Here is a 22,380-nt window from a genome sequence, read left to right on the forward strand (position 1 = left end):
TCCCTCTCCACAGCCACCGCCACCGCGCATAACCAGCGACAACAAGCCCCACCAAGACGCGTCCCAAATTCTCCGTCCCAACGGCCACCTACAGTTCCACTTCACGGAACCCTCGGGCCCTCCCTACGCAACCCCGACTATCAACACTGACCGTTCTCCCTATCGGCAGGCCCCGAGCAGCATCGCTACGCGCGCACACGGCCCGGCAAGGCAACCTGGAGCTCTCGACCCCGACGGAGACATCGCCACCCCACCTCGGCTGCCACGCAGACCTGTCGCTCGCCGACCCATTTTGCTCGGGGTGAGCCATCGGCACCCACCAACACCAACGCCTCCCCCCAGGCTGCCGCATCGATCCCTATCCAGTTCCAGGCCTATCGACAGGGATCGATAGCGATAGCTATCGATATCGATCCCTGTCGATAGGCAGCGACTCCTCTCCCGCTCCCCTGGCATCTGTAGCTTCCGCTCGCCAAGCACTTCTCCTCTTGGCACGCACCGCAGACCATCAACGTTGACCGTGATCAGGTTCCCGCGGCCGCAACCAGCCTCGCTTTCCACACCCTCACCTACGCAACCACATCCAAACAAAGACCTACCCCCTCTCCATACCCACCGACTCCTCGCCACCTCCTCCCGGCCTCGAGACCCTGCCCTTCCCTTCCCTTCCCTCTCCACAGCTACCACCACCGTGCATAACCAGCGACAACAAGCCCCACCAAGACGCGTCCCAAATTCTCCGTCCCAACGGTCACCTACAGTTCCACTTCACGGAACCCTCGGGCCCTCCCTACGCACCCCTGACTATCAACACTGACCGTTCTCCCTATCGGCAGGCCCCGAGCAGCATCGCTACGCGCGCACACGGCCCGGCAAGGCAACCTGGAGCTCTCGACCCCGACGGAGACATCGCCACCCCACCTCGGCTGCCACGCAGACCTGTCGCTCACCGACCCATTTTGCTCGGGGTGAGCCATCGGCACCCACCAACACCAACGCCTCTCCCCAGGCTGCCGCATCGATCCCTATCCAGTTCCAGGCCTATCGACAGGGATCGATAGCGATAGCTATCGATATCGATCCCTGTCGATAAGCAGCGACTCCTCTCCCGCTCCCCTGGCATCTATAGCTTCCGCTCGCCAAGCACTTCTCCTCTTGGCACGCACCGCAGACCATCAACGTTGACCGTGATCAGGTTCCCACGGCCGCAACCAGCCTCGCTTTCCACACCCTCACCTACGCAACCACATCCAAACAAAGACCTACCCCCTCTCCATACCCACCGACTCCTCGCCACCTCCTCCCGGCCTCGAGACCCTACCCTTCCCTCTCCACAGCCACCGCCACCGTGCATAACCACCGACAACAAGCCCTACCAAGACGCGTCCCAAATTCTCCGTCCCAACGGCCACCTACAGTTCCACTTCACGGAACCCTCGGGCCCTCCCTACGCAACCCCGACTATCAACACTGACCGTTCTCCCTATCGGCAGGCCCCGAGCAGCATCGCTACGCACGCACACGGCCCGGCAAGGCAACCTGGAGCTCTCGACCCCGACGGAGACATCGCCACCCCACCTCGGCTGCCACGCAGACCTGTCGCTCGCCGACCCATTTTGCTCGGGGTGAGCCATCGGCACCCACCAACACCAACGCCTCTCCCCAGGCTGCCGCATCGATCCCTATCCAGTTCCAGGCCTATCGACAGGGATCGATAGCGATAGCTATCGATATCGATCCCTGTCGATAGGCAGCGACTCCTCTCCCGCTCCCCTGGCATCTATAGCTTCCGCTCGCCAAGCACTTCTCCTCTTGGCACGCACCGCAGACCATCAACGTTGACCGTGATCAGGTTCCCGCGGCCGCAACCAGCCTCGCTTTCCACACCCTCACCTACGCAACCACATCCAAACAAAGACCTACCCCCTCTCCATACCCACCGACTCCTCGCCACCTCCTCCCGGCCTCGAAACCCTGCCCTTCCCTCTCCACAGCCACCGCCACCGTGCATAACCAGCGACAACAAGCCCCACCAAGACGCGTCCCAAATTCTCCGTCCCAACGGCCACCTACAGTTCCACTTCACGGAACCCTCGGGCCCTCCCTACGCAACCCCGACTATCAACACTGACCGTTCTCCCTATCGGCAGGCCCCGAGCAGCATCGCTACGCGCGCACACGGCCCGGCAAGGCAACCTGGAGCTCTCGACCCCGACGGAGACATCGCCACCCCACCTCGGCTGCCACGCAGACCTGTCGCTCGCCGACCCATTTTGCTCGGGGTGAGCCATCGGCACCCACCAACACCAACGCCTCTCCCCAGGCTGCCGCATCGATCCCTATCCAGTTCCAGGCCTATCGACAGGGATCGATAGCGATAGCTATCGATATCGATCCCTGTCGATAGGCAGCAACTCCTCTCCCGCTCCCCTGGCATCTATAGCTTCCGCTCGCCAAGCACTTCTCCTCTTGGCACGCACCGCAGACCATCAACGTTGACCGTGATCAGGTTCCCGCGGCCGCAACCAGCCTCGCTTTCCACACCCTCACCTACGCAACCACATCCAAACAAAGACCTACCCCCTCTCCATACCCACCGACTCCTCGCCACCTCCTCCCGGCCTCGAGACCCTGCCCTTCCCTCTCCACAGCCACCGCCACCGTGCATAACCACCGACAACAAGCCCCACCAAGACGCGTCCCAAATTCTCCGTCCCAACGGCCACCTACAGTTCCACTTCACGGAACCCTGGGGCCCTCCCTACGCAACCCCGACTATCAACACTGACCGTTCTCCCTATCGGCAGGCCCCGAGCAGCATCGCTACGCGCGCACACGGCCCGGCAAGGCAACCTGGAGCTCTCGACCCCGACGGAGACATCGCCACCCCACCTCGGCTGCCACGCAGACCTGTCGCTCGCCGACCCATTTTGCTCGGGGTGAGCCATCGGCACCCACCAACACCAACGCCTCTCCCCAGGCTGCCGCATCGATCCCTATCCAGTTCCAGGCCTATCGACAGGGATCGATAGCGATAGCTATCGATATCGATCCCTGTCGATAGGCAGCGACTCCTCTCCCGCTCCCCTGGCATCTATAGCTTCCGCTCGCCAAGCACTTCTCCTCTTGGCACGCACCGCAGACCATCAACGTTGACCGTGATCAGGTTCCCGCGGACGCAACCAGCCTCGCTTTCCACACCCTCACCTACGCAACCACATCCAAACAAAGACCTACCCCCTCTCCATACCCACCGACTCCTCGTCACCTCCTCCCGGCCTCGAGACCCTGCCCTTCCCTTCCCTTCCCTCTCCACAGCCACTGCCACCATGCATAACCAGCGACAACAAGCCCTACCAAGACGCGTCCCAAATTCTCCGTCCCAACGGCCACCTACAGTTCCACTTCACGGAACCCTCGGGCCCTCCCTACGCAACCCCGACTATCAACACTGACCGTTCTCCCTATCGGCAGGCCCCGAGCAGCATCGCTACGCGCGCACACGGCCCGGCAAGGCAACCTGGAGCTCTCGACCCCGACGGAGACATCGCCACCCCACCTCGGCTGCCACGCAGACCTGTCGCTCGCCGACCCATTTTGCTCGGGGTGAGCCATCGGCACCCACCAACACCAACGCCTCTCCCCAGGCTGCCGCATCGATCCCTATCCAGTTCCAGGCCTATCGACAGGGATCGAGAGCGATAGCTATCGATATCGATCCCTGTCGATAGGCAGCGACTCCTCTCCCGCTCCCCTGGCATCTGTAGCTTCCGCTCGCCAAGCACTTCTCCTCTTGGCACGCACCGCAGACCATCAACGTTGACCGTGATCAGGTTCCCACGGCCGCAACCAGCCTCGCTTTCCACACCCTCACCTACGCAACCACATCCAAACAAAGACCTACCCCCTCTCCATACCCACCGACTCCTCGCCACCTCCTCCCGGCCTCGAGACCCTACCCTTCCCTCTCCACAGCCACCGCCACCGTGCATAACCACCGACAACAAGCCCTACCAAGACGCGTCCCAAATTCTCCGTCCCAACGGCCACCTACAGTTCCACTTCACGGAACCCTCGGGCCCTCCCTACGCAACCCCGACTATCAACACTGACCGTTCTCCCTATCGGCAGGCCCCGAGCAGCATCGCTACGCGCGCACACGGCCCGGCAAGGCAACCTGGAGCTCTCGACCCCGACGGAGACATCGCCACCCCACCTCGGCTGCCACGCAGACCTGTCGCTCGCCGACCCATTTTGCTCGGGGTGAGCCATCGGCACCCACCAACACCAACGCCTCTCCCCAGGCTGCCGCATCGATCCCTATCCAGTTCCAGGCCTATCGACAGGGATCGATAGCGATAGCTATCGATATCGATCCCTGTCGATAGGCAGCGACTCCTCTCCCGCTCCCCTGGCATCTATAGCTTCCGCTCGCCAAGCACTTCTCCTCTTGGCACGCACCGCAGACCATCAACGTTGACCGTGATCAGGTTCCCGCGGCCGCAACCAGCCTCGCTTTCCACACCCCCACCTACGCAACCACATCCAAACAAAGACCTACCCCCTCTCCATACCCACCGACTCCTCGTCACCTCCTCCCGGCCTCGAGACCCTGCCCTTCCCTTCGCTTCCCTCTCCCCAGCCACTGCCACCATGCATAACCAGCGACAACAAGCCCCACCAAGACGCGTCCCAAATTCTCCGTCCCAACGGCCACCTACAGTTCCACTTCACGGAACCCTGGGGCCCTCCCTACGCAACCCCGACTATCAACACTGACCGTTCTCCCTATCGGCAGGCCCCGAGCAGCATCGCTACGCGCGCACACGGCCCGGCAAGGCAACCTGGAGCTCTCGACCCCGACGGAGACATCGCCACCCCACCTCGGCTGCCACGCAGACCTGTCGCTCCCCGACCCATTTTGCTCGGGGTGAGCCATCGGCACCCACCAACACCAACGCCTCTCCCCAGGCTGCCGCATCGATCCCTATCCAGTTCCAGGCCTATCGACAGGGATCGATAGCGATAGCTATCGATATCGATCCCTGTCGATAGGCAGCGACTCCTCTCCCGCTCCCCTGGCATCTATAGCTTCCGCTCGCCAAGCACTTCTCCTCTTGGCACGCACCGCAGACCATCAACGTTGACCGTGATCAGGTTCCCGCGGCCGCAACCAGCCTCGCTTTCCACACCCTCACCTACGCAACCACATCCAAACAAAGACCTACCCCCTCTCCATACCCACCGACTCCTCGCCACCTCCTCCCGGCCTCGAGACCCTGCCCTTCCCTCTCCACAGCCACCACCACCGTGCATAACCAGCGACAACAAGCCCCACCAAGACGCGTCCCAAATTCTCCGTCCCAACGGCCATCTACAGTTCCACTTCACGGAACCCTCGGGCCCTCCCTACGCAACCCCGACTATCAACACTGACCGTTCTCCCTATCGGCAGGCCCCGAGCAGCATCGCTACGCGCGCACACGGCCCGGCAAGGCAACCTGGAGCTCTCGACCCCGACGGAGACATCGCCACCCCACCTCGGCTGCCACGCAGACCTGTCGCTCCCCGACCCATTTTGCTCGGGGTGAGCCATCGGCACCCACCAACACCAACGCCTCTCCCCAGGCTGCCGCATCGATCCCTATCCAGTTCCAGGCCTATCGACAGGGATCGATAGCGATAGCTATCGATATCGATCCCTGTCGATAGGCAGCGACTCCTCTCCCGCTCCCCTGGCATCTGTAGCTTCCGCTCGCCAAGCACTTCTCCTCTTGGCACGCACCGCAGACCATCAACGTTGACCGTGATCAGGTTCCCACGGCCGCAACCAGCCTCGCTTTCCACACCCTCACCTACGCAACCACATCCAAACAAAGACCTACCCCCTCTCCATACCCACCGACTCCTCGCCACCTCCTCCCGGCCTCGAGACCCTGCCCTTCCCTCTCCACAGCCACCGCGCATAACCAGCGACAACAAGCCCTACCAAGACGCGTCCCAAATTCTCCGTCCCAACGGCCACCTACAGTTCCACTTCACGGAACCCTCGGGCCCTCCCTACGCAACCCCGACTATCAACACTGACCGTTCTCCCTATCGGCAGGCCCCGAGCAGCATCGCTACGCACGCACACGGCCCGGCAAGGCAACCTGGAGCTCTCGACCCCGACGGAGACATCGCCACCCCACCTCGGCTGCCACGCAGACCTGTCGCTCGCCGACCCATTTTGCTCGGGGTGAGCCATCGGCACCCACCAACACCAACGCCTCTCCCCAGGCTGCCGCATCGATCCCTATCCAGTTCCAGGCCTATCGACAGGGATCGATAGCGATAGCTATCGATATCGATCCCTGTCGATAGGCAGCGACTCCTCTCCCGCTCCCCTGGCATCTATAGCTTCCGCTCGCCAAGCACTTCTCCTCTTGGCACGCACCGCAGACCATCAACGTTGACCGTGATCAGGTTCCCGCGGCCGCAACCAGCCTCGCTTTCCACACCCTCACCTACGCAACCACATCCAAACAAAGACCTACCCCCTCTCCATACCCACCGACTCCTCGCCACCTCCTCCCGGCCTCGAGACCCTGCCCTTCCCTGCCCTTCCCTCTCCACAGCCACCGCCACCGCGCATAACCAGCGACAACAAGCCCCACCAAGACGCGTCCCAAATTCTCCGTCCCAACGGCCACCTACAGTTCCACTTCACGGAACCCTGGGGCCCTCCCTATGCACCCCCGACTATCAACACTGACCGTTCTCCCTATCGGCAGGCCCCGAGCAGCATCGCTACGCGCGCACACGGCCCGGCAAGGCAACCTGGAGCTCTCGACCCCGACGGAGACATCGCCACCCCACCTCGGCTGCCACGCAGACCTGTCGCTCACCGACCCATTTTGCTCGGGGTGAGCCATCGGCACCCACCAACACCAACGCCTCTCCCCAGGCTGCCGCATCGATCCCTATCCAGTTCCAGGCCTATCGACAGGGATCGATAGCGATAGCTATCGATATCGATCCCTGTCGATAGGCAGCGACTCCTCTCCCGCTCCCCTGGCATCTATAGCTTCCGCTCGCCAAGCACTTCTCCTCTTGGCACGCACCGCAGACCATCAACGTTGACCGTGATCAGGTTCCCGCGGCCGCAACCAGCCTCGCTTTCCACACCCTCACCTACGCAACCACATCCAAACAAAGACCTACCCCCTCTCCATACCCACCGACTCCTCGCCACCTCCTCCCGGCCTCGAGACCCTGCCCTTCCCTCTCCACAGCCACCGCCACCGCGCATAACCAGCGACAACAAGCCCCACCAAGACGCGTCCCAAATTCTCCGTCCCAACGGCCACCTACAGTTCCACTTCACGGAACCCTCGGGCCCTCCCTACGCAACCCCGACTATCAACACTGACCGTTCTCCCTATCGGCAGGCCCCGAGCAGCATCGCTACGCGCGCACACGGCCCGGCAAGGCAACCTGGAGCTCTCGACCCCGACGGAGACATCGCCACCCCACCTCGGCTGCCACGCAGACCTGTCGCTCCCCGACCCATTTTGCTCGGGGTGAGCCATCGGCACCCACCAACACCAACGCCTCCCCCCAGGCTGCCGCATCGATCCCTATCCAGTTCCAGGCCTATCGACAGGGATCGATAGCGATAGCTATCGATATCGATCCCTGTCGATAGGCAGCGACTCCTCTCCCGCTCCCCTGGCATCTGTAGCTTCCGCTCGCCAAGCACTTCTCCTCTTGGCACGCACCGCAGACCATCAACGTTGACCGTGATCAGGTTCCCGCGGCCGCAACCAGCCTCGCTTTCCACACCCTCACCTACGCAACCACATCCAAACAAAGACCTACCCCCTCTCCATACCCACCGACTCCTCGCCACCTCCTCCCGGCCTCGAAACCCTGCCCTTCCCTTCCCTTCCCTCTCCACAGCCACCGCCACCGTGCATAACCAGCGACAACAAGCCCCACCAAGACGCGTCCCAAATTCTCCGTCTCAACGGTCACCTACAGTTCCACTTCACGGAACCCTCGGGCCCTCCCTACGCACCCCTGACTATCAACACTGACCGTTCTCCCTATCGGCAGGCCCCGAGCAGCATCGCTACGCGCGCACACGGCCCGGCAAGGCAACCTGGAGCTCTCGACCCCGACGGAGACATCGCCACCCCACCTCGGCTGCCACGCAGACCTGTCGCTCGCCGACCCATTTTGCTCGGGGTGAGCCATCGGCACCCACCAACACCAACGCCTCTCCCCAGGCTGCCGCATCGATCCCTATCCAGTTCCAGGCCTATCGACAGGGATCGATAGCGATAGCTATCGATATCGATCCCTGTCGATAAGCAGCGACTCCTCTCCCGCTCCCCTGGCATCTATAGCTTCCGCTCGCCAAGCACTTCTCCTCTTGGCACGCACCGCAGACCATCAACGTTGACCGTGATCAGGTTCCCACGGCCGCAACCAGCCTCGCTTTCCACACCCTCACCTACGCAACCACATCCAAACAAAGACCTACCCCCTCTCCATACCCACCGACTCCTCGCCACCTCCTCCCGGCCTCGAGACCCTACCCTTCCCTCTCCACAGCCACCGCCACCGTGCATAACCACCGACAACAAGCCCTACCAAGACGCGTCCCAAATTCTCCGTCCCAACGGCCACCTACAGTTCCACTTCACGGAACCCTCGGGCCCTCCCTACGCAACCCCGACTATCAACACTGACCGTTCTCCCTATCGGCAGGCCCCGAGCAGCATCGCTACGCACGCACACGGCCCGGCAAGGCAACCTGGAGCTCTCGACCCCGACGGAGACATCGCCACCCCACCTCGGCTGCCACGCAGACCTGTCGCTCGCCGACCCATTTTGCTCGGGGTGAGCCATCGGCACCCACCAACACCAACGCCTCTCCCCAGGCTGCCGCATCGATCCCTATCCAGTTCCAGGCCTATCGACAGGGATCGATAGCGATAGCTATCGATATCGATCCCTGTCGATAGGCAGCGACTCCTCTCCCGCTCCCCTGGCATCTATAGCTTCCGCTCGCCAAGCACTTCTCCTCTTGGCACGCACCGCAGACCATCAACGTTGACCGTGATCAGGTTCCCGCGGACGCAACCAGCCTCGCTTTCCACACCCCCACCTACGCAACCACATCCAAACAAAGACCTACCCCCTCTCCATACCCACCGACTCCTCGTCACCTCCTCCCGGCCTCGAGACCCTGCCCTTCCCTTCCCTTCCCTCTCCACAGCCACTGCCACCATGCATAACCAGCGACAACAAGCCCTACCAAGACGCGTCCCAAATTCTCCGTCCCAACGGCCACCTACAGTTCCACTTCACGGAACCCTCGGGCCCTCCCTACGCAACCCCGACTATCAACACTGACCGTTCTCCCTATCGGCAGGCCCCGAGCAGCATCGCTACGCGCGCACACGGCCCGGCAAGGCAACCTGGAGCTCTCGACCCCGACGGAGACATCGCCACCCCACCTCGGCTGCCACGCAGACCTGTCGCTCGCCGACCCATTTTGCTCGGGGTGAGCCATCGGCACCCACCAACACCAACGCCTCTCCCCAGGCTGCCGCATCGATCCCTATCCAGTTCCAGGCCTATCGACAGGGATCGATAGCGATAGCTATCGATATCGATCCCTGTCGATAGGCAGCGACTCCTCTCCCGCTCCCCTGGCATCTATAGCTTCCGCTCGCCAAGCACTTCTCCTCTTGGCACGCACCGCAGACCATCAACGTTGACCGTGATCAGGTTCCCACGGCCGCAACCAGCCTCGCTTTCCACACCCTCACCTACGCAACCACATCCAAACAAAGACCTACCCCCTCTCCATACCCACCGACTCCTCGCCACCTCCTCCCGGCCTCGAGACCCTACCCTTCCCTCTCCACAGCCACCGCCACCGTGCATAACCACCGACAACAAGCCCTACCAAGACGCGTCCCAAATTCTCCGTCCCAACGGCCACCTACAGTTCCACTTCACGGAACCCTCGGGCCCTCCCTACGCAACCCCGACTATCAACACTGACCGTTCTCCCTATCGGCAGGCCCCGAGCAGCATCGCTACGCACGCACACGGCCCGGCAAGGCAACCTGGAGCTCTCGACCCCGACGGAGACATCGCCACCCCACCTCGGCTGCCACGCAGACCTGTCGCTCGCCGACCCATTTTGCTCGGGGTGAGCCATCGGCACCCACCAACACCAACGCCTCTCCCCAGGCTGCCGCATCGATCCCTATCCAGTTCCAGGCCTATCGACAGGGATCGATAGCGATAGCTATCGATATCGATCCCTGTCGATAGGCAGCGACTCCTCTCCCGCTCCCCTGGCATCTATAGCTTCCGCTCGCCAAGCACTTCTCCTCTTGGCACGCACCGCAGACCATCAACGTTGACCGTGATCAGGTTCCCGCGGACGCAACCAGCCTCGCTTTCCACACCCTCACCTACGCAACCACATCCAAACAAAGACCTACCCCCTCTCCATACCCACCGACTCCTCGCCACCTCCTCCCGGCCTCGAGACCCTGCCCTTCCCTCTCCACAGCCACCGCCACCGTGCATAACCAGCGACAACAAGCCCCACCAAGACGCGTCCCAAATTCTCCGTCTCAACGGTCACCTACAGTTCCACTTCACGGAACCCTCGGGCCCTCCCTACGCACCCCTGACTATCAACACTGACCGTTCTCCCTATCGGCAGGCCCCGAGCAGCATCGCTACGCGCGCACACGGCCCGGCAAGGCAACCTGGAGCTCTCGACCCCGACGGAGACATCGCCACCCCACCTCGGCTGCCACGCAGACCTGTCGCTCGCCGACCCATTTTGCTCGGGGTGAGCCATCGGCACCCACCAACACCAACGCCTCTCCCCAGGCTGCCGCATCGATCCCTATCCAGTTCCAGGCCTATCGACAGGGATCGATAGCGATAGCTATCGATATCGATCCCTGTCGATAAGCAGCGACTCCTCTCCCGCTCCCCTGGCATCTATAGCTTCCGCTCGCCAAGCACTTCTCCTCTTGGCACGCACCGCAGACCATCAACGTTGACCGTGATCAGGTTCCCACGGCCGCAACCAGCCTCGCTTTCCACACCCTCACCTACGCAACCACATCCAAACAAAGACCTACCCCCTCTCCATACCCACCGACTCCTCGCCACCTCCTCCCGGCCTCGAGACCCTACCCTTCCCTCTCCACAGCCACCGCCACCGTGCATAACCACCGACAACAAGCCCTACCAAGACGCGTCCCAAATTCTCCGTCCCAACGGCCACCTACAGTTCCACTTCACGGAACCCTCGGGCCCTCCCTACGCAACCCCGACTATCAACACTGACCGTTCTCCCTATCGGCAGGCCCCAAGCAGCATCGCTACGCACGCACACGGCCCGGCAAGGCAACCTGGAGCTCTCGACCCCGACGGAGACATCGCCACCCCACCTCGGCTGCCACGCAGACCTGTCGCTCGCCGACCCATTTTGCTCGGGGTGAGCCATCGGCACCCACCAACACAGAGGTTATGACGAAGCTCATAAAGCTTCTGAAGCTCTCTGAATCGATTTGTATACTACGGCATGTATTTCAGCACTAGGCATGTCATCTCTCAGGCCTCACATGGAAAATAACTTTCTTAGCACAGCAGTACTGATTAAGATTACTGGCCTAATCTTTTCTGCCAGCAGTGGTAATTAGCCCAGGCAGTGCCACATTGATGTAGCTATGCTCTTTCTATTATTGGAGGTGGAACATTCAGTCATAGTTTCGTCATGCTGTATCACGTACAGCATTGCACGCGTGTATTCTTCCACCGAGGCAAAGTCTGAAGGAGTCAATTATTTTCAGTTATCATTTGTTAGTCAAGTTGAGACAACCAAAAGCCTAAGTGGTTTAAAAAAATCGATCAGCCAAAGAAGAGTAAAACATAAGATATTGATTTCTCTGAGGTAATAAATATTTAACAAATCAATAGTCCTGGTAAGAAAAAAGGAATCTTAAATTTGAAATGAATTTAAACCTAACTGGTTTAATTTGGTTTATATGTTCAAAAAAAATATTCAACATCTCTACTGAAATACATGAATATCTTTTGCTTATGTGCTAATAGCCAATAAAGACGTTCAGAACTTCACCTCCAGGGATGATTTGTTATCCTAAATATCGCAAACCACAGTATGTGCCTCTTTATTGCCAAAACTTTGCCTTTGCAAGATTTGGAAAGAAATCCTAAAGAAAGAATATTTAAATCGATATGTAAATTTTTCAGTAAAGTACTTACCTGTAAAGAAGCTTTTCTGAGCAAAGATAAAATGATAGGTTGCCTTATAAACCTCGAGTTCACATTGCCATGTCTGTGGCATGTTCCATATCCGGGGATAACTTGCATTAATATGAAACTGTGAACAAGAAATCAAGGCATCAGAATTACTTGGAAATCTGACAGTGCTTGCCTCTGCAGCTCAGCAGTGTTCACACATTTACTCTGTTGAATAATTAAAACATTTTTCCTGCTGAGATGAACAGAAGGCCACTCCAGTTCCTAAATCATTTCATCTCTTTCTCTGTCTTTCTGTGTCTGAAGGTCAAGTGGTAAGGTAGTCATCTACTTGGAAAGGTATATTTTGAACTTCTGATACTGCTCAACAAACTTACTATCTGCTGCAGTAGCTACTCCAAGCAATTTATAATTCAAAGCTTTTTAATGAAAGTATCATTTTTCTCAACATGCTACAGATACCTCTCAGAATGTATTATTTTCAGCCATAATATGTTCGAAAATTAGATATTACAAATATATTAGTCATTTAACATCTAGTGAAAAAGATTATCTACAGCTCACGTATGGCAAATACTAAGACAAAATAATACCAAAGAACAATGCAATGTTAAGTTTGTCTCACGTAGTTTAAGTACTTAGCAATATTTGCGTACACGCACAATCATTCTCTAGCACAGCTAACAATTGTAATGATTTGTTACTGTAAAGTCTATATCAACAATATAGCTATATGGTCAATTAGACAGGATTTGTAAATAACACTGCAGTCCTCCACTTTCAATACACATAATTTTGCAGATACATTACATAATTCACTGGGAGTTATACAGGTGTATAGTTACAGACATGCCTAAGTTCCTTACGCATTAAGGTTCTCTGAAATACACACAGAGAGCATTTTCCTGCATTGTATAATCATCTGAAGTACTGTGATGCAGCCAAATAAATATATTCTTGATTAAAATAAAAGTCATTTTGAGACTCAAACTATGTGCTTATTAATGCAAACTTACAGCTAGCATTTCTGCTTCTAAGAGAGTCCTGTACTGCATACTGCTGGTGGCATCAACATGTAAAAGCTGCCCTTTAATTGTAGGTGAGTAGCCTAGCAGACAAAACAAAACATTAACATAATTGTTCAGAACATGAGTTGAACATATACTTTAATAAGCATCACCACTGATTTTGGCAGTCTACTAAAAACCAAAGATATCAGGGTGGGAATTAGTACTGATAATTCTGTCCTCTATTATTTGTCAATGAAAAGATTAACACGTTCTGTCTGCATGTAAGATGGATAACAAAATCTTCTTGCTGTTTCTGGAAAGGCTCAGGCTCTAGAGATCTTGGCTTAAATTGCACAATAGAACTCAAATATGCCCGAAAGAATCAAGAGAACAGGAGCAGTTTAACAAAGGGCTTCAATATCTGCCAACAACATCAACAAACCGAAGAAATACACTTCACCTTTACCTCAACCTTACCTTGGGTTTTGTTTTTTTTTTTTAAATTTATTAAATACACTACCTCTGAATTTAGTTTTTATAATGCATTTCTAACCATGCTTCTAGAGTTAACCTCCTACGCTAATCCCACCAAGACATCTTGGTGCTCTGACTCGACAAAATACATGTGATCTGCTTCAACACACACACACCGTTAAATTATACTCTTTTTAGTAGTTAAGGGATTTAAATGTGCGCTTCCAAACCCAAGCAAAATATGGAAGCAACTGAATTACATACCTAAGTGTTTTTATGTCTTGCAGTGAAAGATACAAGGAAATTGTTATTGTTTCTTTACAGAAGAATATACGTCTCATAGTCATAAAAGAAAAACAATGTAAGATATTCAGAGTCCTAAGAATTAAGATAGGTGTTTAGGAAAAACATTAAGAAAGCAAATTAAGTTTAGCCCTAACTTACCATTTTCACCTACTGTCATGGGAATATTTATTTCCAAATACGATCCTGCACCAACGTTTACATGTACAGCATTAGTTTCCTATATTGCAGAAGAGGAAGAAAAAGAAGTTCAAACATTATTTCTAGGCTCTTAACATTGAGTGTATTTTATGCCTCTGAGCATCATCATTCACATCTGAATTCCTGTATTGAAGTATTTCTTGCCTTCCTTCAGAAATATTACTAACGAACTATGTGCAATACCCAATGATACTAAATAATGTATTTATCATTTTTAGGCTTAATAAATGCTGATTTAGGTCTACAAATACAATAAGATACTATGATTCAAGACATAAAGACAGCATAGTTTTCTGTTCTCTTAGTAACATTACATTACCCTTTCCGTCACCAAAAGGGTGTAACTAGATGAAGAATGAAGTCACCCTATGTTCTGTTAATAGGACTAGGAAGAGGGGAAAAATCCAAACCTCATACATATTCATCTCTCCCCCCCAATATCAGAAGAAATTCTCTCTCCATCATGGCAAGCACAATCCTAATGTAAGATTGCACAGGAAATTTATCAGGTTACCTATTCCCAAAATTAAGAGATAACACAGCTTAAGATGTAGTTTAGAAGAAACGTAAAGTAAGGCAGCCCATGTTAGTGCGTTTCAGCCAGTATTTCTCTTTTAAGGGTTTACCCAGAATCCTGGGAGTTAGAAACAGAGTCTCTTAGTTGTTAAAACTATAGCCCTGAACACACCCCTGAGACAACTGAAGGCTTGCACAACCAAAAAGCCCAATGTTATCACAGTGGGAACAAACCGTTTTCTAGAGAAGATTTCATTACTTACCCTATTTTTGGTAAAAAGCAAATCTATGGTGGCATCAGCAATGATATTCATCCGCAGTTCAAAAGCAAGAATCTGTCTTGGTTTCCCAGGCTGTGCAACTTCTGAGACTTTCATAACCTGGTAGTCTGGTGGGAAGAAAAACTTCCACAAGCAATCCCTAGTGAAAAATAAAAAAAGAAATATTTTTATTCATTCAAGGAAAAAAAAATATGTATTTATCACTTAATGGTTTACCAGTGAGCTGTGTTGCCAAGTCTTTAGAAACCAGCCTATAGGCTAAGAAAGGCATTTGTTTAAATCTTCAGAATTCTAAGATCTTCACTCTTCAACAGCAGGAAGTCTTCCAACTCATTACTGAAATCAAATTCCAAGTTTCAATGATGAGAAATGACTTTGAATAAGAGCCATAAATGGACAGGCCATAAATTACTTAAAGATATTTTAATTCAGAAAGCAAGTAAACTATGTTTTTCTTCTTCTTCCTAATCACTGGTTTACAGCCTACTACAGAAACATAATAGGAAGCTAGCTGTCTATGCTTGGGTTTGCTTATAAGTAATTCATGTAAAGCCCAGAAACACACAAAATGCAAACTGGTTAGGACTTCAGAATGAGAATGAAATGAGGTCTACATTTCTGCAAATTCAGATCTCAATACGTAACTACATGAAAGGAAACCCACAGCAACGGAGTAAAGACTGCACAGCTTATGTAGTTCTCAAAAGGCGAAATTTAGATATTTGAGGAGCAGGAGTTTCTGGGCACCGAGCATCTGACCACTGTAGCAGCGCAAAAGCTCAAGAAAAAGTCGAAGTCATTATATAGACATTTGTTAACACTAGCCTGGGGAAATTCAACATTTTATTACATGGAATGTTAAAGATTGGTATTTTTAGAAGTCCTTAGACAAACTGAAAGTACAAAATCCACAGAATTTCTACAGATCTGTGCTTCTAAAACACTGAGGCACTTTGCAAAATCCTATCTTCTACCCCCGGCATGGCAAGAGGATGTTCCCATATATACTCTGCACAGGCACCAAACTGCCTTTTATCTAACCGATTAAAATTATAAAAAGCATACCATCACAGAGCTAGCTTTCTTGGTAGTATTAAAAATATCATTCATGATTCCCTAGCTTCATGTTCCCAGCAAAGCACTGTTCTGGAAATGGCGTTCTCTTTTAAATACTATAATACTCTGTCAGGTGTAATGAATACTCTTGGTTTGCCATCTTTGCATTCCTAAGAGACAGTTAACTCTAACAGTTTCACAGGAGGATAAATGGAGGCCAAGAAAAGTATCAATCTGTAATTAGTAGAGGAAAAATGGGAAAGCACTGATTATGTCACTTCTACTTAATAATCTTTACTCTGTAAATAATCCTATTGTCTCCAACAGAAATACTCAAAAGCAAAATACAGAGGGCTAACTGAAAAACAACAGTAGCATTGTGGCCTAACATTTGTCACTAAAATATCTAAAAATGAGTATTTTGGGGGACTGTATCCAGTGGTTGATTCTCCTCACCAGTGGTAAATGACTCCTCCTCATTATTTTCCTAGCCCGATTCATACATCTATAAATTTTCCTCTTTGATATACAGTGTATTTCCATCCATGAACTCTGAAGAAGGCAGCTACTAAGAACAACAGTTTGAACGTAAACAATTAAAAGATGAAATCCTTAGGTATATACATTTGATAAATAATAAAACTACTCCATTCACTAAGAAATAGGAAGCAAAGATATTAATTAAAAATTTATTATTTATGTCTATAAATTAATTTAAGAACAAACTCACTGAGTGGTCCTAACTTTGGAAGGCCAACACAGTAAACAAGGGTGAATTTACTAATCCTACAGCATCCTGCACCAGAGCAGAACTCTTACTTTAGACTCCCTGGTTTAACTCCTACAAATTAGAAGTCTGAGCAAACATATTATAGAAATTTCAGAACCTTTTCTTAACAATGAGAGATTACAGACTAAAACTGAAGATGTAAATCACAATACCACCTCTGCCTATCAGCCCAAGGTCCATAGTTGAAATCTGTTCCTTTTCCACAAACAATGTCCAAACCCCAACATGGTGGCAGATCCTGTAATTTGCTGTCTTCATTGTTTGCTTCTCCATCATTACTTTCCTCTGTCTCCTCTGGTACAAGACCTATATTGCATAATACAATAAACAGATTATCAAAGGAAGCTGTTTCAAATTAGCAGGAAAACTGTTCATTAAGCACAGCACAATTAAAACATTCTGATGTCAGTCTTATTTGAGATCACTGTAATAAGTATCAAGCCACAATTCAATGCACATTCCCCAGGGAAGGGAAAGAATATATGATCGAAAATCCTTAGGGTTTTCTAAAGTGCTGCTCACTGATGTCAGTGAAATGCTGACATACAGAGCAGAGTTTTATCCTTTAGATCTGCTTTCTGCCAATACAGGCTTTCATGCAACCATGTTCAGCTCTGAGTCCTACTTGCAGACCAAGTTTTGTATCAGATAAGATTAAATTAAAATCATCTCCCCAAACAATGCAAGCAGATGAAAAAAAGACTTGCTACAGTGGACCCAGAATTACTAGTAAAAATTCAAACATTTAGCAATGATTCCAAATAGTCCCCTATCCTGTATCAGTAAGCATCACTGACTGTTTTACCTCTCGGCTCAAGAGGTTCTCCCATGCCTCCCCCCCACCTGCACTCTAACATTTCTCTAGTGCCACTCCAGGGTTCCCAGAACACTTCAAAAATGTTACTCTTGGCCCGTTTTTCTATGACACTGATGTGCTTTCCCATAACATTCCACCTAAGCCTTTTGCTTCTGGCTAGTTAAAGAAAGAAGTATTGTCAGTCCACTAGTAAAAGTGAGGGAAGGGAGGAAGTGATACAAAACAATACAGTACAAAATAACTGAGCAGTTCTTACAGTAATAAAAGGGATACGCTTTAGCTGGGCAGACCGAAAGAGAGTCTGGTGGTATTACAAGAAATCAGACGATGTCCAGTGCCTCTCCCTAGAACTGCTGTCACTACAGGACCCTACCTGCCGTATTGAACAGGCAGTCTTGTTACCACCTGACCCACTAAGAACAGACATTTCACAATATCCAAGGAAAGACATCCTAAAACTTCACACTAATTAAGAACCAGTTGAGGGGAAATAAGGAACCCATAGGATACAAACAGCTCATTTTGCCAGAAGCTCTTCAAGAGCCAGCTGAATCAGCAAAGGAGGAGACTGAAATAAGCCCTTTAAAAGGGCCCTTTAAAGAAGCACAAAGTTGGAAGGATGGGGTGGATATCAATCTTTCTCAGGGCCATCTGCAACACCTCATTCATTTTATCCTCAACTCCAAAATTAATGAGAAAACCAAAGAGGCATGGAGCAGTAGATTTCTCATTTTGATAGAGGGTTTTGTTTGGCTGGGGATTTTACAGCAGAGTGGGGGAGATCTCTAGCTGATAAAGAAAACATCTGAGCACAATAAAAGCAAAGAGTATATTAACCAAAAAGAACCCAAGCACACATTCCAGACAATGCTGTAAAAGATTCTGCAGACAAAGAAAATAACCACACATAACACCAACACCCCAGCAAAATAAAGTGGGAATATAATGCACTAGATTCAAAATAAAGAAAACAGACCCTGTGATACTCAGAAATCAATACAATCAAATACACTTTCCAAAAACCCAGTAATAAGTATTGACCACTTTTTCTCCCCAGAAATACTTCCAGAAACCTACATCACTTAAGTTTATAGCTTAAAACAGAACTTGTTGCAAGGATAAACAGCCAAATACAAGATTAATTGCTTGCATGTTACATATAGTCACACAGAAGGCACTGCTGACAGAGTGCCCACATCTATATAACACCGTTCACCTATATAAACATGTATAGTTTTATCATTTCATCCTTGGAATTCTCCAGGACCTTAGATGATTAACTAATCTAAAAAGCTTACAATCACCATTAAAAAAGAACATGGCTCAAAATTTCATGTCTACACTAAATATGTAACACATCAGCTCTCTCCCATCTGTCTCAGTCAAAACTGTTTTTTCCATTTGCAGAAAAAACAAAGGATGGATTTAGTAAGTAATACTTAAGAATGTTCTTATTGACTCCAAAATATTATATTAACTCTATCCGTCTAAAGATGCAAATGGACCAACTCCCCCTTATTTTTCAGCATGAAAGAAAAAAAAGTTGTCTAGCAAATCTAGACAATGAAATAAATAGCCCTCAAATCCCATCAAAATATTTTTTATTTAACAGAAGATACCTGGTTCATCCATATAGTAATAGATATCAACGTCATTGGACTGCATTACAACAAAACCTTCACCCATCAGCCTTGGTGGTCTGTAAAGAAGAAAAAAAGTGCAAATAGAGAGATTAAGAGATGCGCTAAGATGAATCTTAATGAATTCAAGCACTTAAATGGAACGTGTTAAGCACAATGCAAGAGATTACATAGGTCAGGCTCACTTCTAGCTTACAAGTAGTGCATATCTAACCTTGGAATCATCAATAAAACTGCCAACAATAATTTACCATTATTATTTAACTCTGTTCAGCAAAAATGTAATGGGCAGCAAAAGACACTATTTGTAACAGTGGGGATACAGCGTATGTGGTTTCTGACCTGGAAGATTTTGCGGGCAAGGCTCAAGTTTGAAATGATCCCAAGACACCAGCTCCACATGTCCACTGCCCTTGCCAGCATTCTAACTTGAGACTGACACAAGAACGACAGGCTATACCTTATCTACTAGGTATCAGTCTTATCACCACAAGGGTGGTTAGAATCTAGGGAAGCGCCTAGGTTAGTCACAGCACGCCAGAGCCTGCCCACATGCATCTGTTTTTAAGCAAATTTAAAGTACAAGTGATAATTCCACTTCTCTCTTTCCCTCCCTGTCACAGCTGCACTTCCCAGTCGGTCTACTTCCTAAGACTCAGTGAACTTCTGAAAGTGAACATTGTGAATACTCGGTCTATCTGGCATCAAGTTCCCTATTAAAAAGCCAGCTGTCATATTGCTAGCCTATGTTTACCCTCATCTGAAAGAGGAAAAAAAAACATATGTTGTTGCTCATTATACAATTATTATTACTACATAAAATAATTCACGGATTTAGCTAAAAATCAAACTTTAAGGTACCATGTTCATCTTTGCACAAAGACATTTGTCATGTATTATAATCCATAATCAGATACTGAAGTTCTACTTTCAGTGTTTCATTTCATGAAGAGTTCCTTTCTCCTTGTCCTATATCATGTTCTTTTATCTGCTAATTTTTTTTTTTTTTTTTTTTTTTAACACACTAAAATAGCACTCTGAACCACAGGGACAAGCCATCTTCAGTAATTAGACCATTAGAAAAAAAAAAATTGCTCTTCTTTCTTAGTAACATACAAGGACCCAAATAGTAAAACCATTAGATGAAACACTTCTAACACTATTATATTAATATAATGCATTTCCTTTTTTACAGTATTGCCATATCTTAATTCACATATTTACTTCACAGTTTCAGTATAGTTATAGCAAGGGCAGAAAGCAGATGCTTTTTCCTCACTTTCCAGCCACTTTTATAAGCTTGCACTACTTAAAATAAGAAATTCCGATGACAAAAATATATGGTCCAAGACTCATCTGCTAAAGTACGTTACTCATTTTACCACACCTCATTTCAAATGCAGGCAACCTTGGAAAATAAAGAAGATAGCAGATGCAGAGCTCACGTATCACAGGAAGTTCTTCAAAAGCAACAGAGCGGGACATTTGAAATAAATTTTACTTTGAGAGTAATGGCAGCAGTGAAAGATGAAATACTTTCTACTCACTCCTAATTTTCCAGTCATTTCATTTTTCTGTCTAAAATTGAAGTAGCCTCCCCAGGAAGATGCAAATAAAACAAGATATGAAAAAAAATCCATTCAGCAGTTCATGAATAGAAGTGGGAAGAAAAAAAAAAGTTAGATCTATAGAAATATTAGTTTATGGAGAGTTTATTCTGCCTGCACTCCAGAACAGTCGCACATAAACCAGCAATAGACTGAAAAGCGCCCTACTGCATAGCCCAGCATGTACACTAGCATCTTCAGCTGCTCAAGCTGAACATACCATCAATATGGACTTAAAGGAAGCCCTTCTGCTTCGTACTGTGACAGAAGAGAAGCTCACAGCATAACCTACTGCATACGTCAGCACCAGTAACTTCTCTAACCACTGCAGTTATCTGCTATTGTCCAACAACATCCTCAGTGGGGCAGGTTTTGGCAGGCAAAGTCTGCATCTTATTTAAGAAGCTTGGTATCTCACCACGAGGGTCAGCCAGCTGCAGCTTAGGGGGGCCTGTATACAAAGGCAAATTTTACCCCCTTCTGTTCTATATAATACGCATTTTACTCTATGAAGTACAGGATACTTATCCCTTTTTCATGAAGGGCACTCCTAGACTCTGGCACAGAGAGGGAACAGTTCTTGAAGCACTTTGCACATTTGCCTAGGACTACAGAAATACCCTAGAGAAAATTACATTACTGTTTGAACAAAAATTGCTATAATTGTATACTATAAATGCACATGGTGGATTTAACAGTTGTTTACTTTTGCCTTCCTAATAGCGTTTACTCATACAGGCCGAATGTCTTAGATTAAAGCTTAAAACAAAATTATTTCAAAAATTATTTTGAGGTAAACCTTGCTTCAGGACAGACAATTTCATTTAAACAACTCCACAGTCAACAAATCTGTAAAGGACACTGCAGCGCGGCTGTGGGAAAAGAGGAAAACAGTCACAGGAAAGCTTCAGTAGCTGACAGAAGGGCCAAGTCCTCCAGTCAAATGTTATTTTTGTGTCATCCTCTTCATCTTTGCAATACTCCACTTTCTGAAGAGAGGTTATGAGTTCTTACATTAAATAGAAGTGAAAGGGGCCGGGGTGGGTGGGAGAGACATGGACCACATGGTAGTTAAACTTCTTTCCCAGTCTTTCTTCTGCAGTTCTTTCAGTATACCTTTACCATGTCCGCATATTCAAATAGTAATAAAACCCTTCCCTTTCTTGCTTTTGTTCTGATCTGAGTTTATTATACTTGTGTTGTTTGCCCGTTTTTCCAATCCACTTTCATATACGAAGAATATTATCTTCTGAGTTGTACCTTGTCCTGAGTTTTGTTGATTCTCTTTTTAAAAAGAATAGGAAAACAGAGTAGCTGACTGAAGCAGTTTATCATTCTATGTTACTAAAGAAAGCAGAGGCCACAGCATACATAAT

The 22,380-nt window shown here is 50.0% G+C and overlaps 1 protein-coding gene across 14 annotated transcripts in view; it reads right to left on the reverse strand.

Moving 5' to 3' along the window:
• BLTP1 (bridge-like lipid transfer protein family member 1) overlaps nucleotides 1-22,380 on the reverse strand; it is a 303,766-nt gene that overhangs the window by 255,323 nt on the left and 26,063 nt on the right. For all 14 annotated transcript variants that reach the window (XM_068941642.1, XM_068941653.1, XM_068941643.1 and 11 more), the window contains exons 9-14: nucleotides 19,377-19,456; nucleotides 17,096-17,246; nucleotides 15,077-15,233; nucleotides 14,238-14,316; nucleotides 13,326-13,417; nucleotides 12,313-12,430 (exon numbers count right to left, since the gene is read on the reverse strand). In XM_068941642.1, coding sequence (XP_068797743.1) covers nucleotides 12,313-12,430; nucleotides 13,326-13,417; nucleotides 14,238-14,316; nucleotides 15,077-15,233; nucleotides 17,096-17,246; nucleotides 19,377-19,456 — 677 coding nt within the window. The remainder of the gene's footprint in view (nucleotides 1-12,312; nucleotides 12,431-13,325; nucleotides 13,418-14,237; nucleotides 14,317-15,076; nucleotides 15,234-17,095; nucleotides 17,247-19,376; nucleotides 19,457-22,380) is intronic.

This window comes from Struthio camelus, chromosome 4 (assembly GCF_040807025.1).
Source record: "Struthio camelus isolate bStrCam1 chromosome 4, bStrCam1.hap1, whole genome shotgun sequence".
Classification (NCBI taxonomy): domain Eukaryota; kingdom Metazoa; phylum Chordata; class Aves; order Struthioniformes; family Struthionidae; genus Struthio; species Struthio camelus.